Source organism: Carlito syrichta, unplaced genomic scaffold, assembly GCF_000164805.1.
Source record: "Carlito syrichta isolate Samal-C Ts95f unplaced genomic scaffold, Tarsius_syrichta-2.0.1 Scaffold302821, whole genome shotgun sequence".
NCBI lineage: Eukaryota > Metazoa > Chordata > Mammalia > Primates > Tarsiidae > Carlito > Carlito syrichta.
Genome location: NW_007246917.1, coordinates 430,722 through 444,973, shown reverse-complemented (window position 1 = coordinate 444,973; position 14,252 = coordinate 430,722). Strand labels below are relative to the sequence as shown.

At 42.6% G+C, this 14,252-nt stretch overlaps 1 protein-coding gene across 1 annotated transcript in view; it reads right to left on the bottom strand.

The window, feature by feature from the left end:
* APBB1IP (amyloid beta precursor protein binding family B member 1 interacting protein) overlaps positions 1-14,252 on the bottom strand; it is a 70,028-nt gene that overhangs the window by 431 nt on the left and 55,345 nt on the right. The window contains exons 10-13 of the mRNA XM_008057166.2: positions 12,005-12,103; positions 11,258-11,372; positions 3,665-3,768; positions 363-531 (exon numbers count right to left, since the gene is read on the bottom strand). Coding sequence (XP_008055357.1) covers positions 363-531; positions 3,665-3,768; positions 11,258-11,372; positions 12,005-12,103 — 487 coding nt within the window. The remainder of the gene's footprint in view (positions 1-362; positions 532-3,664; positions 3,769-11,257; positions 11,373-12,004; positions 12,104-14,252) is intronic.

The window sequence follows — 14,252 nt, the reverse complement described above, 5'->3', positions numbered from 1 at the left end:
CATGACTCAGGCGTAAGGTGCACTGGCCAGTTACTTTGGTTTTCTTTGTTTATTAACTCCTTATAATTATCAGTGTTTTCTCCCAGTCTCAGTAGTAGTCTCCCCATCTCTGAAAAATGAGTATTGTTTCAAGTGAATGAAGAGTTTGTGTCATCATTTAGATGTCAAAAAAGATCTATCATTTATTCAGTAATTTTTAAAAGTATATATTTCCTACTCTGTCCCAGTCCTGGTTCTAGCCCTAGGGCTATAGAGACAAAACAGATTGACAAAACCCTCAAGTGGCTCACTGTCTAGCAGGGAGACCAACAAGTAAGCAGATGACAAAAAGGAAAGGAAGTGTGACAACAATGACAAAAAACAAGGAACAATGCCACCCGTGCCCTTGGACTTGGGCGGCGTAGCAGGGCTGCCGCTGGTGTCAGATGACCGTCGCACGGGAGGAGGGGGCGGGACCAGGCTAGACTTCGCGGCGTGATGGGCCCTGGGCACCCCTGCGTCGTGGTGGTTATCTAGGGCTGGCTTCTTATCCTGCAACAAGGCCACAAGAGCATTCGTCATTATTAACCAAATCAGCCACCATGGACATGACAGTGCTATTGAAATGTGAGATGTCTCTCCCGGGAAGCCTCCAAGCCTCAGTCACTGAGACTACCTGGTTCACATGCTCAAGTTTGCTCTGGAAAAGGGGAATGACTCCAAATGGCTTTTTTTTTTTTTTTTTTTTTTTAAAGAGACCGGGTCTCACTCTGTTTCCCAGGCTGGTCTCCAACACCCGGCCTCAAGCATCCTCCCATCTCAGCCTCTTAAGTAGCTGGGGCAACAGGTGTGAACCGCTGCCTTGACCCTAATGGTCTTTAACAGCAATTCCTGTGGCACTCATCTACCAAGTCTTCTGTGGATGGAAGATGGGGCCATATTCCACCAGGCGTTAGTAGTGTTTAGATCATATTTATATCTTTCTGGATAATGCCTCTCTAAATGGGCTTTAGTGGTGTAGCCCTTAGTTTAGAGATTTTTGAACTCTTTTTCCGCTGCAAACCCCACTGTTGCAGTGTATTGGTTGTTGCTGCTCAGGGGACATATGAACCTGGTAGTCCTGTAACAATACCCTCCATGGCAGAGAGGTGGTTAGGGGCTTCCTCAAACCTTCACAAAAATCTCCTAGCTTAACTGCCCTACTTTGATTAGGGCAAAGGAGATAAAGGAGAAAAGTGAATGGAAATAGTTCTTTCTGGGCTACAGGAAGCCTTTGCACAAATTTAGGCACAAAGGATATTTTTCCCGGCAAATAACTTTCCATCTGCTCTTGGGTCAGTGTTTACTTGCATTAGTCTTCTGAGCAGGACTGTGGGCTGCCCGGAAAGAGCCAGTTACAAGGTTTGTTCCCACTGGCCTACCAGCTGTAGGGGAGGCAGTGTGTTGAGTCAAGAATCAGAACATTTGGTCTCTCATCTTAGTTTTCTTCTCCTTAACTGTGTGAAAGTTGATGGTTCATCAGATGCAAATTAAGCTCCGTAACCTCTATTATTATCTGTGTCTTAGGTTGAGAGAGATCAAATGAGATAAATACTTGGGTGCCAGAAAGATGTACACACATTTTAAGAGATATTATCTATGTATTACTTTTAGTTTGCTGTGATCAGAAGTGTCTGGCTGTCGATGGTAACCACTTTGAGCACCTCTTGTAATTGCAGAAGGCAAGTGTGACTTGTATTCATCTTTTATTACAATTTCAATTCAATTTTTCCTTTCTTAAATGGGTATACATTTTTTTGGCACCCTTCTGTACATGAGGTCTGAAAAGTGAAATCATGATGCATGTGCTATTGGTAGAAACCAGAGCACCAAATTTGGCTAAAATCTAACAGAGGCATAGCCCTTCCTCTGCCAACAGTGGAATTGATAATAATTTATATTTATATAATGCAACTACCCCAGAACTTTCAAGCAGCTGAATTGAATCCCTATGTCTTAGTGATAATTATCATTCCAATTTACATTTTATCAGGCTTCTATTTTATTTCTTCCTCTGCTTAATAACCTTTTATTATTGAAGATTGAACTTAGAAGTTTTTTTCTAACAAAGTACCTTATGATTGAGTTTCTATTTTATTTAGTTTGTTTACTTTAGCACGATAGGCTAATTAACTGGTGAAGTATTTTTTATTTCTGAACAGGCGGCTCGGGAATTGGTGTCCACACATAGTTAAGTGATTTCTATTCTGGGATTCTTTCATTTCTTTCACCACTCATAAATGCTTTCCTTCAATTAGCATTATAGAAATAATGAAAATAATAATAGCAGAAAGTGCATTGCATGATGTGATGGTCAGAAGTGAAAAGATAATGGGAACGACCGGGTGCGGTGCTCAAGCCTGTAATCCCAGGTTGGCTGGTCCTGGGCTCAAGCAATCCTCCTGCCTTGGCCTCCCAATATGCTGGGATTACAGGCGTGAGTCACCATGCCGGTCAGAAACATAACTTTTAAAGGCCCACAATGGCTTCAAAAAATTTAAAGAAGTCCAATAAACCAAGATTCCATTGTTTTCACCGCTGGCTGTTGGACAAAATGAAGGGGTGAAGAAAGTGAAGAATGACTGAAGCAAAGCATCTTGCCTGTAATAGCTGGGTGGTATGCTATTGGCACAGGCATTTGTTTTCACACACACGGGAAATATTTAACAGAACTTACATTAGTCAATTGTTATGAACTGAATTAGTAACTACATTTATAATTATTAGCTAAAATTTTTAGATGGATTTAAACGACTCTTCATCTATTCTCTTGAAAAAAGTTATGGAGAATGTTCTGGAGAAACAATTTGACTATTGTTTTATTTTATTTTTTATAAAGAAAATAAACTCATTTCTCACAGTTCTGGAAAATGGAAGTTCAAGGTGCTGACAGGTTGGGGTCTGGTGAAAGCCAAGTCTCTGCTTCTTCCCCACCCCCCAATTTTATTGTAGATTCAGGGGATACACATGCATGTTTATTACATGGACATATTGTGTAGCAGTGGGGACTGGCACTACAGTGGTCCATTCCCAGATAGTGAACATTGTACTCAATAGGTAATTTCTGAACCCTAGCTCCCTTTCCACCTTTCTGCTATTATTTTAAAATATACTTCCTCCTCCATCACTCTGGGACATTAATGGGAAAATAAAAAATGCACGTGTTATAGTGTACCTCTTCAGCAGTTTTCTAAGATGGTTTTGGGAGTCAATTAGCACTTTATATAGGGCTTCTGACTAGCTGGTTGCCCTAATTTATTTAGAAAACACAAGTAAAAAGTAAAATCCCAAGGGCTTAACACTCAGGTGCACCACTTTTAGAGAGTGCTGAAATCACTTGACTAAACCAAGAAAATCACTTTGATCAAAATAAATGTGGCAGAATATCTCCAGTATTTAAAAGAAGTTCTTATATTTTCCCTAAGCTGTGTGATAATTGGTTTAACTTTGGATTCTAGGGTATGCAACTTTGGGATAAGAAATATAAACAACTAGCTAAATGAACTTACAGTGACTTCGCAGTTGTTGAAATTATGCTTTCTTTTTTTTAAAAAAGTGCAGTTATCAGGACTATGCTAATGGTTTAGAGTATGGGCATATGGGCGACAGTCTGACAGAATGTATGTCAGCTCCTCTCTCGCCTTACCTTTGCTGTTTCCACATGTCTCCGGGCCTCTTCAAGAACAGCACCGACAGAATGTGCAGCCTGGGGAATCTGACCATTGGGCTGGGTAGTGCCTGTTTTAAGTCCTGAAAGGGAAGAAGAGAGACAAAAAGAGTGGGAAAAGCCTGTCCAACATTCTTGGAAGTTAATCTGAAAATACAACACAGTTTCTATCTCTAAAGCAAAAGAAAAGGATTGACAGGCTGGGCCCGGCACACAAGACCTAGGACATGCAAGGTTCTACAGTAAAACTTTATATGAGAGCCAGCAAAACACTCAGGAAAGCAAATATAGTGTTGGATAAGAAGCCTACAGAGGAAAATTTGCATTAACTGAAACCCTCTAGAATAGAATGTTCTGCTTTTAACAGCTTTTTGTGTGTGTGTGTGTGAGTGGGGAATAAACCTTGAAAGCTTAAAAAAAAAAAAAAATCCCTGTAGTTGATTTTCCTGAAATGTATTTATCCAGTTTCACACCATGCTGAGTATAGGAACAACTTTTGAACATTATCCTCAACAAAAAAGTACTGTGGACACAGAAACAATAGACAGAGAATTGGGCAAAATGCACGAAACTCCGATATACCCTGGAATTAGATTTATTCTTTCCCCCCCAAAGTCTTGATATGATCTTATTTTATTTTCCTGCCTTTCTTTTTGTCCTTTGACCACAAAACTATGACTCATGGAAGGAAGGTTAACAGTTGTGAGAGAATTAGCTAGAAGAAACTGTTTATTTCTGAGGCTTCTTAGAATGCATCCTGGTGAGGACGGCCACCTTCCACACACTGGGGCCATTTCTGCTACTATTGAAACACCAGCCAGGCCATGCCAGGAGGTCTTTCACCCCCCACCCTGTGAATACAGAGATTGCTTTAGCCGTACTCAATACCAGTTATTCTGACAAATATTTAGGAACTGGTTGCTTACTTCTCCAAATAATTTCCCAATAATTTAAGAGACCCATTAATCAACTCAAAGAAAGACTTCAGGAGACTGGAAAGAAGAAGGAGAAAGTATGATGAGGACTAGGATAGCTACATAGTCTCAAAGTATTTCTCTCCAAACTATTAAATACAAAATGAAAAATCTACACAGGAGAGACATCAGACAACACCTTAAGCAAGTGGTCAAAATAGAAGAAAGCATTGACCCAAGAGCTGGCAAAACAGCTCTTTGTCAGGAAAGAAATGCTTTGTGCTGTTCACAAGGGGCAGATGGACATGGTGTGCCTCCAATTGTGAGACCCTGAGAAGGACAAAACAGCACTCACATTCCTGCCCAAAATGCACAACCTGAAACAACTCAGGAGGAAACATCAGGTGCATGCAAATTGAGGGGCATTCTATAAATAAATTACCCTTACTCTTTATAAAATGCGAATGTCTTGGTAGATAAAGAGAGGCTAAGGATGCCTTCAGATGAAAGGGGACTGCAGACACAGATGACTAAATGCAACACACCACTGTGGACTGAAGCTGTGCCAGGAAAAACACATTGTTATCAAGAGCATTACTGAGACAAATTGCAAAACTGGAATACAGACTGTAGTTCAGATAAATATACACTGGAGATGTAAAGGAGATAGGGCCATGGCATAAGCCATCTACTCTCAAATGACTGAGAAGAAAAATATGTGGAAAGAGAGACAATGATAAAATAAATGTGGGAAAATAGAAATGGCAAGATCAGAGCAAAGGGTACGTATGAGTTGTACTATCTTGTAACTTTTATGTAAGCTTAAGATTATTTTAGAATAAAAAGAATATATTAGTATCCATATATAAGTTTAAAAGGGCCAGGTGTAGTGGCTCATGCCTGTAATCCCAGCACTTTGGGAGGCTGAGGCAGGAGAATCACTTGAGCCCCGAATTTTGAGACCATCCTGGGCAACATAGAAAGCAACACAGGGAGACTTCGTCTCTACAAAAAAAAATTTTTAAAAATTAGCTGGGCATGGTGGTACACACCTGTTGTCCTAGCTACTTAGGAGGCTGAGGCAGGAGGATCACCCGAGCCCAGGTGGCCAAGGCTGCTGTGAACTGTGATTGTGCCAGTGTGCTCCAGCCTGGGTGACAGAGTGAGACCCCCTCCTCAAAAATAAGTAAATAAATAAATAAAAGAAAGAAGGAAAGAAAGAAAGAAAAATTAAGAGTCCTGACTAAAAGCATTTGCTCAAGAAATCGAGTCATTTTATAAATACTAAAAAAGCCTCCCTGGCTGTTCCCTAGTAGGAAAGAAAAAAAATATGGCCATTTATCTCGAATAAAGTACTTGCTAAACACTTTGGATATAGAATAATGCCTCCATGCTTTGTTTTCAGATGGAGAGTTCTAGAAGAAACACACGAATCCCATGTGGTTTATGACGCCCAGCCAGTAACCTTCACGACCTCTGCATGTTTCTCCAGGACTGGTTCAACTGTGTACGGAAGGAAAGGCCGGGAGAAGAGGAAGGGGAGGAGGTGGGCAGAAAGGGATTCTAGATTCCCTGAGGGAAGTTGCCAGCCCATGCTGAGAAGGCATCAGGCAGAGTGGGACTGGGTCTTCCTGCCCCACCTAACGATTCTACAGCACGTCTTTTCCATGGAGGGTGAGCAGCTAGCAGAGGGGCCGGAGTGCAGACTCCACAGAACACCTCAGCTGAGTTCTGACCCATCCTGTGAGATTCCCAGGGTGTACTCTGCTGGACAGTGACTCAAGGGAGCAGTTGTTAGGGGGTGGAGGGGGATTCCCTGACTGGTACCCCAAATGGCTCGAGGTCAAGTAACTAGAGTCAGCCAATAACTCCTCTGTCCCAAGGACTATTTCTCCCCTCAAGACGATTTTTTTTTTTTTTTTTTTAGCAGGAGTCTTACTCTGTTACCCAGGCTGGAGCGCCGTGGCACACTCACAGCTACTGCAGCCTCGACCTGCTGGGCTCAGGCTGTCCTTCCACCTCAGCCCTCCAAGTAGCTAGAGCTACAGGTGTGTGTCACCATACTCGGCTAATTTTTAAATTTATTATAGAGATGAGGTCTCACTAAGTTGCCCAGACTGGTCTTGAACCCCTGGACTCAGGCAATCCTCTCACCTCCATCTCTTAAAGTGCTGGGATTATAGGCGTGAGCCACTGCGGGCAGCTAGACTATTCTTGAAGGCCACTTTACTACACTTAGAAGGGAGGGGACCATGGAAGGAACATATGACTTGATGTGTCCAGGACTCCTTGGATGAACAGAGGTCCCTTAAACACTTTCCGAGAGCCCTGCTAATTTAGTGCCACAAGTTCAGGAGGAGAGGGAGGCTTCAATAATATTTGGCAAGAACAGAATTTTACAAGATGGTGTCATTTCAAGCAAGTCTTTGTCGCTAAGATGCAATCATGGTCATCACATGTGCATATGTGTATAACTGGGAAGAATCAGCTTTGGCTCCTTTCTTAACTCATCTTTGGCTCCTTCCAAGCTCATGAATGTAGCTCTTCAGAGTTTAAAATCCCACACAGCAAGAGCTTGTGGCAATAAAGTATAAGGCATAAATGGAAAAAAGGTTTAAACTGAGGATTTTTTTCCTTAAGTTACTCACTGAAGCATTTTATTCATAAGCGGTGATGGCTCCTAGTATGTTTATTTTAGAACCTCAGCACGTTTGTTCTCTGCAGAGCCGGCAGCTATAACAGAATTTAGGAATTTTTGATCAATGAGAGTCTATGGCAGCACCAGCAGGGGTTAATCTACTGAGGGAAGTGCCATCACAGGCGGGACCCCCTTAGTCCATGGAAGTCTCATCTGACCGCTGCAATGAAGTTCTTGTAAAAATGATGTTCTTCACAAATGATTTCTAAGCATTTCACTTATGAGGGATGGAATTAACATTTTTTGAGCTCTTGGCTGGAAGGACATTCACATATGTAATTTGATTTCTTCCTCTGGGAAGCCCTCAAGGTTCATTCATTCTTTTCACTTGTCCTAACCATCTTTGAATTCTGACAGAACACCTATTAGCAGCCAGACCTCCATCTCGGTGCCGGGAAACCTTGATTCACAGGACATGGCCCCGACCTTCTGATGCAGGGGAAAGTCTAGCGGAGGGAACAGATGCTAATCTCATAGGTGCACCAAGTATTAACTAAGACTAGTCTACAAAGGGCAGTTAATTTGAAACCTGAGGCTAGGTAAGGGGGAGCCCCGTGGGGAAGGAGGGAACATCATAAACTAAAGGGATAGCATCTGGGAAGTCCCTGAGGAAGGATGGGGCTTGGACCTTTGAAGAACTGGGGAAAACCAGAAGGCCCAGATGGCAGGAACAGGAAGACAGAGGGGGAAGAGGCAGAAGAAATGGGCAAAGCTTATGTGACACAGGCTTTGGAGGGGTCTTGCTAATTGCTTCACAAGTGCTTCAGGTAGGAAAGAAATCAGATTTACATTTAACACCTGAAATTATGAGGCTTGCACCCAATCCTAAGTTATGACTCATACATATTTTTTGGTGTCCTTAGGTGGAGGCAGCGTAATGACACTGGTTCAAGAGCGTTTTGAAGAATAAGCCTTTAAATTACCTTCGGTGTTTCCTCCTAGGAATCCTAGTTTTAGAAGAGAAACAGCAAGAAGAGGCTGGGCACATTTCTCTAGACCTTGTCAATGAGTAAGGCTTTTTTTTTTTTTTTTTTTTTTGCATTGGGGTCTCACTCTATTGCCCAGGCTGGAGTGCAGTGGCACAATCTCAACTCATCATAGACCCAACCTTTCGGGCTCAGGTGATCCTTCCACCTCTGCATCCCCAGTAGCTGAGACTATAGGTGCTCACAACCATGTCCAGCTAATTTTTTGATTTTTTTTTTTTGGTAGAGACAAGGCTTAGTTATGTTGCCCAGACTGGTCTTGAACGCCTGGGTTTAAGCAATTTGCCCTCCTTGGCCTCCCAAAGTGCTGGGATTATAGGTGTGAGCCACCATACCAGGCCATTGAATGAGTCTTGAAGCTAGAGTATCTTCCCCAGATGGAGCCCAGGAGTCTTTTTTAAAAAAATATTATTATTTTTTGTAGAGATGGAGTCTTGCTATGTTGACCAAGGTAGCTTTGAACTCCTGAGCCCAAGCAATCCTCTCACCTTAGGCTCCCAAAGTGCTGGGATTATAGGTGTGAGCCACTATGCCCAGCTTAAAAAAAAAATTTCCCAGGAGTCTTTACTGGAGAAGAGGCTGGTGGTCCCAGGAGAGATGCCACAGATGGTGTCAGGATGCCTCATGCCAGAGTGGCCGCCTCTTAGGAAGAGGAAAGTTGATAGTTTAGGAACCTCAAGTGCCATTCTTTCCCCAAGCTGGAGGACTGATGGAATTAGAATTTCTTCTAGAGATGTTGAGATCCAGGTCCTAACCAGTCTCAACATCTATTTATTTATTTCTCATTTTAAATTGAATTTATTGCTTTACTCTGTTATACAGAAATTTAAAAAAAAATTTCTCATATGTGTTATAAGAAAATAGTTTACAATATTTTAAAATTATGTGTAAAAAGAACTTAAAGTACAGGTACTTGACCCTGGATTCATGCTATTCAGATGACACAACATTTTCTTTTAAGCAACAATAGTATCAAAGTAAACAATTTTCAGTATCTATTTATTAACTCAACAAATATGCCAGGCTTATAAACTCTGAGGACACCATGTGAAATGAGCAGAAATGGTCTTTTGAGACTCAGAATCTAGTGGAAAACACAGGCAAAAAGTCAGTTAATGAATACATAAAATAATTACACATTATAATAAGCACTCTGAAGAAAACAACTCAGCATAAACACTTTCAGGGAACTCTCTCCACAGAGCAGCCAGGCTGGACTCACCCAGTGAAAATCTCTTTACGTGTTGGGTCAAATCTACCTCACTGTCATTCCCACACTTTTGAGCTGGCTTTACCCTTCAAGGCACACGAACTGGCCTTTGATAGGACTAGCCTACAGCACTGAAAAATCATGACCAGGACTCTTTTTCTGTAAATGGTTTCAGTTCTTTCAACCAGTATTTACCATAAGTACAATGTGTTTGAATCACAGCTCAGCCACTGCTGGGCGCAGTGGCTCAAGTCTATAATCCCAGCACTTTGGGAGGCCAAGGTGAGAGGACTGCCTGAGCCCACGGGTTTGAGACTAGTCTGGGCAACTTGGCAAGAACTCATCTTTATAATAAATCAAAAAATTAGCCGGACATGGTGGCATGCTCCTGTAGTTCCAGCTACTTGGAAGGCTGAAGTGGAAGGATCACCTGAGCCCAGTGGGTCAGCACTGGGGTAACCGTGAGCGGGAGCCTCACTGACAGAGTGAGACTTCAATTAAAAAAAAAATGCATGCATACACACAACAACAGCTCAGCCACGTAGAAGATACTAGAAATTAGGAAACTAGATGCAGCTTTCTCAGCTGTGGAGTGGCAATCAGTATCTGTATCTTTCAGGTCCATGCACACAAAAGAACAAGTACAGATAAAGTAGCACATAGTAACTATGCCATCCCTCAATGTCCCGATCTTCTTTTTCTTCTTTTTTAGTCAAGATCTCACTGTCTCCCAGGCTGGAGTGCAGTGGCACGATCACAGCTCACCTCAGCCTATGCCATGACCTCCTGGCTTCAGGCAATCCTTCTGTCTCAGTTTCCCAAGTAGCTAGGGATAACAGACATGTGCCACCATGCCCAGCTAATTAAAAAAAATTTTTTTTTGTAGAGATGAGGTCTCACTTTGTTGCCCAGGCTGGTCTCGAGTTTCTGGGCTCAGGCCATCCTCTTGTCTCGGCCTCCCAAAGTGCTGGGGTTACAGGTGTGAGCCACTGTGCCTGGTCACTGCTTCTTAACAATACAGAGAAATTGCTGTTATGTTACCCTTAAAATGTGAAATCCAGGATTGGATGCAAGACTCTAATCATGATGCCAGTGAGGCAGAATCCCAGGGCATGGTCTCATCCTTGATGTGGGTAGTCTTCTGAGTACTAATGGAGCCTTAGACAAATACAGTATTTGTACTCAGATGAGATACTTCCCTTCTAGCTCACCCTAAACTGGTCATTAGCACCTTATCCATAAGAATGTCATGAACAAAGTGGTCAAAACTTTGCTTCAGGCCACTCATTAAAAAATGGGATAGATCATGGGTGTGGGAGACAAGTGGAGGGTAGAGGAGGGGTTGACCGTGTCTACAAACTCCTGGCTTCTTTTTTTTTGAGTCAAGATCTCACTGTGTTGCCTAGGCTGGAGTGCAGTGGCACGATTATGGCTTACTATAGCCTCAGCCTTTACCTCCTGGGCTCAGGTGATTCTCCTGACTCAGCCTCCTGAGTAGCTGGGACTATAGACGTGAGCCTCTATGTCTGGTTAATTTTTTATTTTTATTTTTTGTAAAGATCAGCTCTTGCTATGTTGCCTAGGGGGGTCTCAAACTCTTGACCTAAAGTGATCCTCCCACTTTGGCCTCCCAGGGAGCTGGGATTACAGGTGTGAACCGCTGCGCCTGGCCCAAAGTTCTGTTTTTATGGAATGTGCTGATTACATTTTGACCATGAAGTCTGAGCTCTGAATACACGCTGGGTTTGCTCCTGTGCTTGGTACCTGTAGAAGGCTGAGCTGGTGGAGCTGTGCTGACCGTCCCCAGGTTCGTCCACCGAGAGGCAAGTCCAGCCTTTGCCACGGCCCGTTGATAGTTACCATAAAGAGTCTTTCCGTACTAGGGAGGGAAGACAAAGAGAGAAAGGAATCCATTGATCCCAAATGCTGCACTCAGTTGCAATAAACACATGGAGGAAAAAAATACTCTGTGATGAACTACTCTTTTCACTCCTTGCCCAAGTTGGTTTCTTGGATATTTCAATTAAAAATTCCCAGATTGTTTTTTCTGCTGCTCATAATTCAGAGTTTTGTAATGATCTCTCTTTCTTAACTACTATCAACCATCCAGTGCTTTTCCAGATTAGCAGAGTCAGTTAATACATTTGCCTACACTCACCCACATGTTAGGAGAGAGTGTTAGCCACACAAGTTGGATTGCATACTTTTTTTATGTTACTCTATCGTAGATTCCATCTGGTGTTTCTTAATTGTATACTAAGCTTGCAACACTCTCTGTGCGTAAATGTCTGAAAGTCTTATGTGAAAGGAAGCCCTTGGATCTCAGATTCACTGGAGAGGCCAGTGTTTCTTTCACGCCTTCCTACTGAAAAAAACCCACTAGATAAATGTGATTGTGTCTATAGCTGAATCCAAGAGTGGGTCAACTGTTTCACAGCAGCACGAAGGCTAGGCCTAGATCACAAGGCTGGATGGCAAATTCAAGGTCGGGTAAAGTCCAAATGCCCTCACCTTGGCAATCCTTATTCCCATGACCCACTGGTTCAGGGTTCTTGAGTCATCACAGCAGAGATACTTGATATACTGGGACTCCTTCTGAATTTGAGGATGCTAGAAAGAAAAAGTTTCAAAGACAATTTATAAACTTTTTAGTTTATTGGGTGCTCAAAGCACTTGTCAGCAAATTAAAAAAACAACAACTCTAACCCACAAATCTGTACATATACTCCCTAGATCTAAAATTTAAAAATAAAATTATAGGCCAGGCGCAGTGGCTCAGCCTGTAATCTCAGCACTTTGGGAGGCTGAGGCGAGTGGATTGCCTGAGCCCACGGGTTCAAGACCAACTCGGGCAACTTGGTAAGACCTCGTCTCTACAATTAAAAAAAAAAAAAAATCAAAAATTAGCCGGGCGTAGTAGCACGCACCTATAGTTCTGGCTACTTGGAAAGCTGAGGCAGAAGGATCGCTGGAGTCCAGCAGTTCGGTGCTGGGGTGGCCGTGAATGTGCCTGCACTGCAGGCTGGATAACGGAGTAAGACACCAACTCAATAAAATAAAATAACATAAAATAAAACATATTAATAAAATACTCCAACAATATAAGTGATTTACCAAGGTAGTAGCAAAAATTACTAGTTGCAATTTTAGGATTAGGAAGAGGGAAACTAAAAAAAAATGACCAAATTTTGAAGGGGTTTAAAAAATCTGTTATATGGTTTATCATAAGCACTTCTTGCTATATGATCAATAATAATTTTTTATGTATGCATTTTTTAACATTTGAAAGGTCTCACAGCTATCATGTCTTTATCCTCAAGGGAAATCTGAGTCATTTCTCCATTTGTTAGATGAGGGAATTCATCTGATATTAATTCTTATGCCACGGAATTAATGACTTCAAGAATTATAGTTCTATAACTCTCCAAATCTAGTCCTGGGGTTATTTCTGCTTCTAAGAATTCAGAGTTTTGCAATAGTCTCCTTTCCTTTCCTTTCTATTACCAAGGGTGCCATTGGCATCTGGATGGATAATGGATGACCTGGGGTGCCACTGGCCTCTGGATGACCTGGGGTAGGAATGCTTCTGTCTACTGCACTTAGAGCAAGTGGCACTAAGCAAGGGCTTGAGGGGTGCTGACCAGGGTGGTCCAGCCTTCCAGGCTCTCACAGTCAAAGGGAACAATGATATGGACAGGTATGAAGGAGGAGAGACACCAGCCCTCCTTTCTTAATCCTCATGGCTCTTCTATTTTCTGTCTTCAGCTTTTGTCACTAATAGACTGTATCCTCCATAAGGATGGGAACCATGTCTGTCTTATTCCCTCCTGAAGATCCCCAGAGCTTAGCCAAAGGCCCTAGAACATGGTAGGTATTCCAGTCTAGATGTCAAAATAATTGTTGAAAAACTTAAACGAGCACGGTGCTTCCTGTTCACTTAGACATCTGGCAACCTTGAGGTGAGGGGCAAGCAACCAAAGCTAGATTCTAAGAGATGTGCCATGTAAATGTTCACGAGTAATTATCACTTTGATTTTTTTTTTTTGAGTCAGGGTCTCACTCTATTGCCCAGGCTAGAGTGCAGTGGCACAATCTTGGCTCACTGCAGCCTTGATCACCTGGGCTCAGGCGATCTGTCTGTTTTTCTGTCTTAGTCTCCAGAGTAGCTGGGAATATAGGTGCACACCACCATGCACAGTTAGTTTTTAAAATTTCTTTGTAGAGACAAGGTCTCGCTATGTTTCCCTGCCTGGTTTCGAACTCCTGAGCTCAAGCCATCCTCCTGCCTCAGCCTCCAAAGTGCTGGGATTATAGGCATGAGTCACCATTCCTGGCCTATAACTTTGAATAAACATTGTATACAAAAATAATTACCAGCCACAACCTCCATGTGTATGATACCACCTTTCTTCTTTATCTTCCATTCTTCAGATGAGTTAGTGAAGCCTGCCAGGACAAGCATCAGTGGCGAGTGGTGCTGAACGTGGAATGGAAGGCCGAGTGAGCTGGGAGCACCTATCTGCTCTTCAGTGGGCAGGAAAGGAGGGGAGGCTGACCAATCCCTCTCTTAGGGTATTGCACAGACCTCTCCACTTCACTTTTGCTTTTAGCATAGTCACTGACCTCCAAGGAAATGGTGATGTTTTTTTCTTAGAGATGGGTTTTCTCTGTTGTCCAGGCTGTAGTGCAGTGGTGGGATCATGGTTCACTGCAGCCTCAAACTCCTGGGCTCAAGTGATCCTCCCTCCTCAGCCTCTCG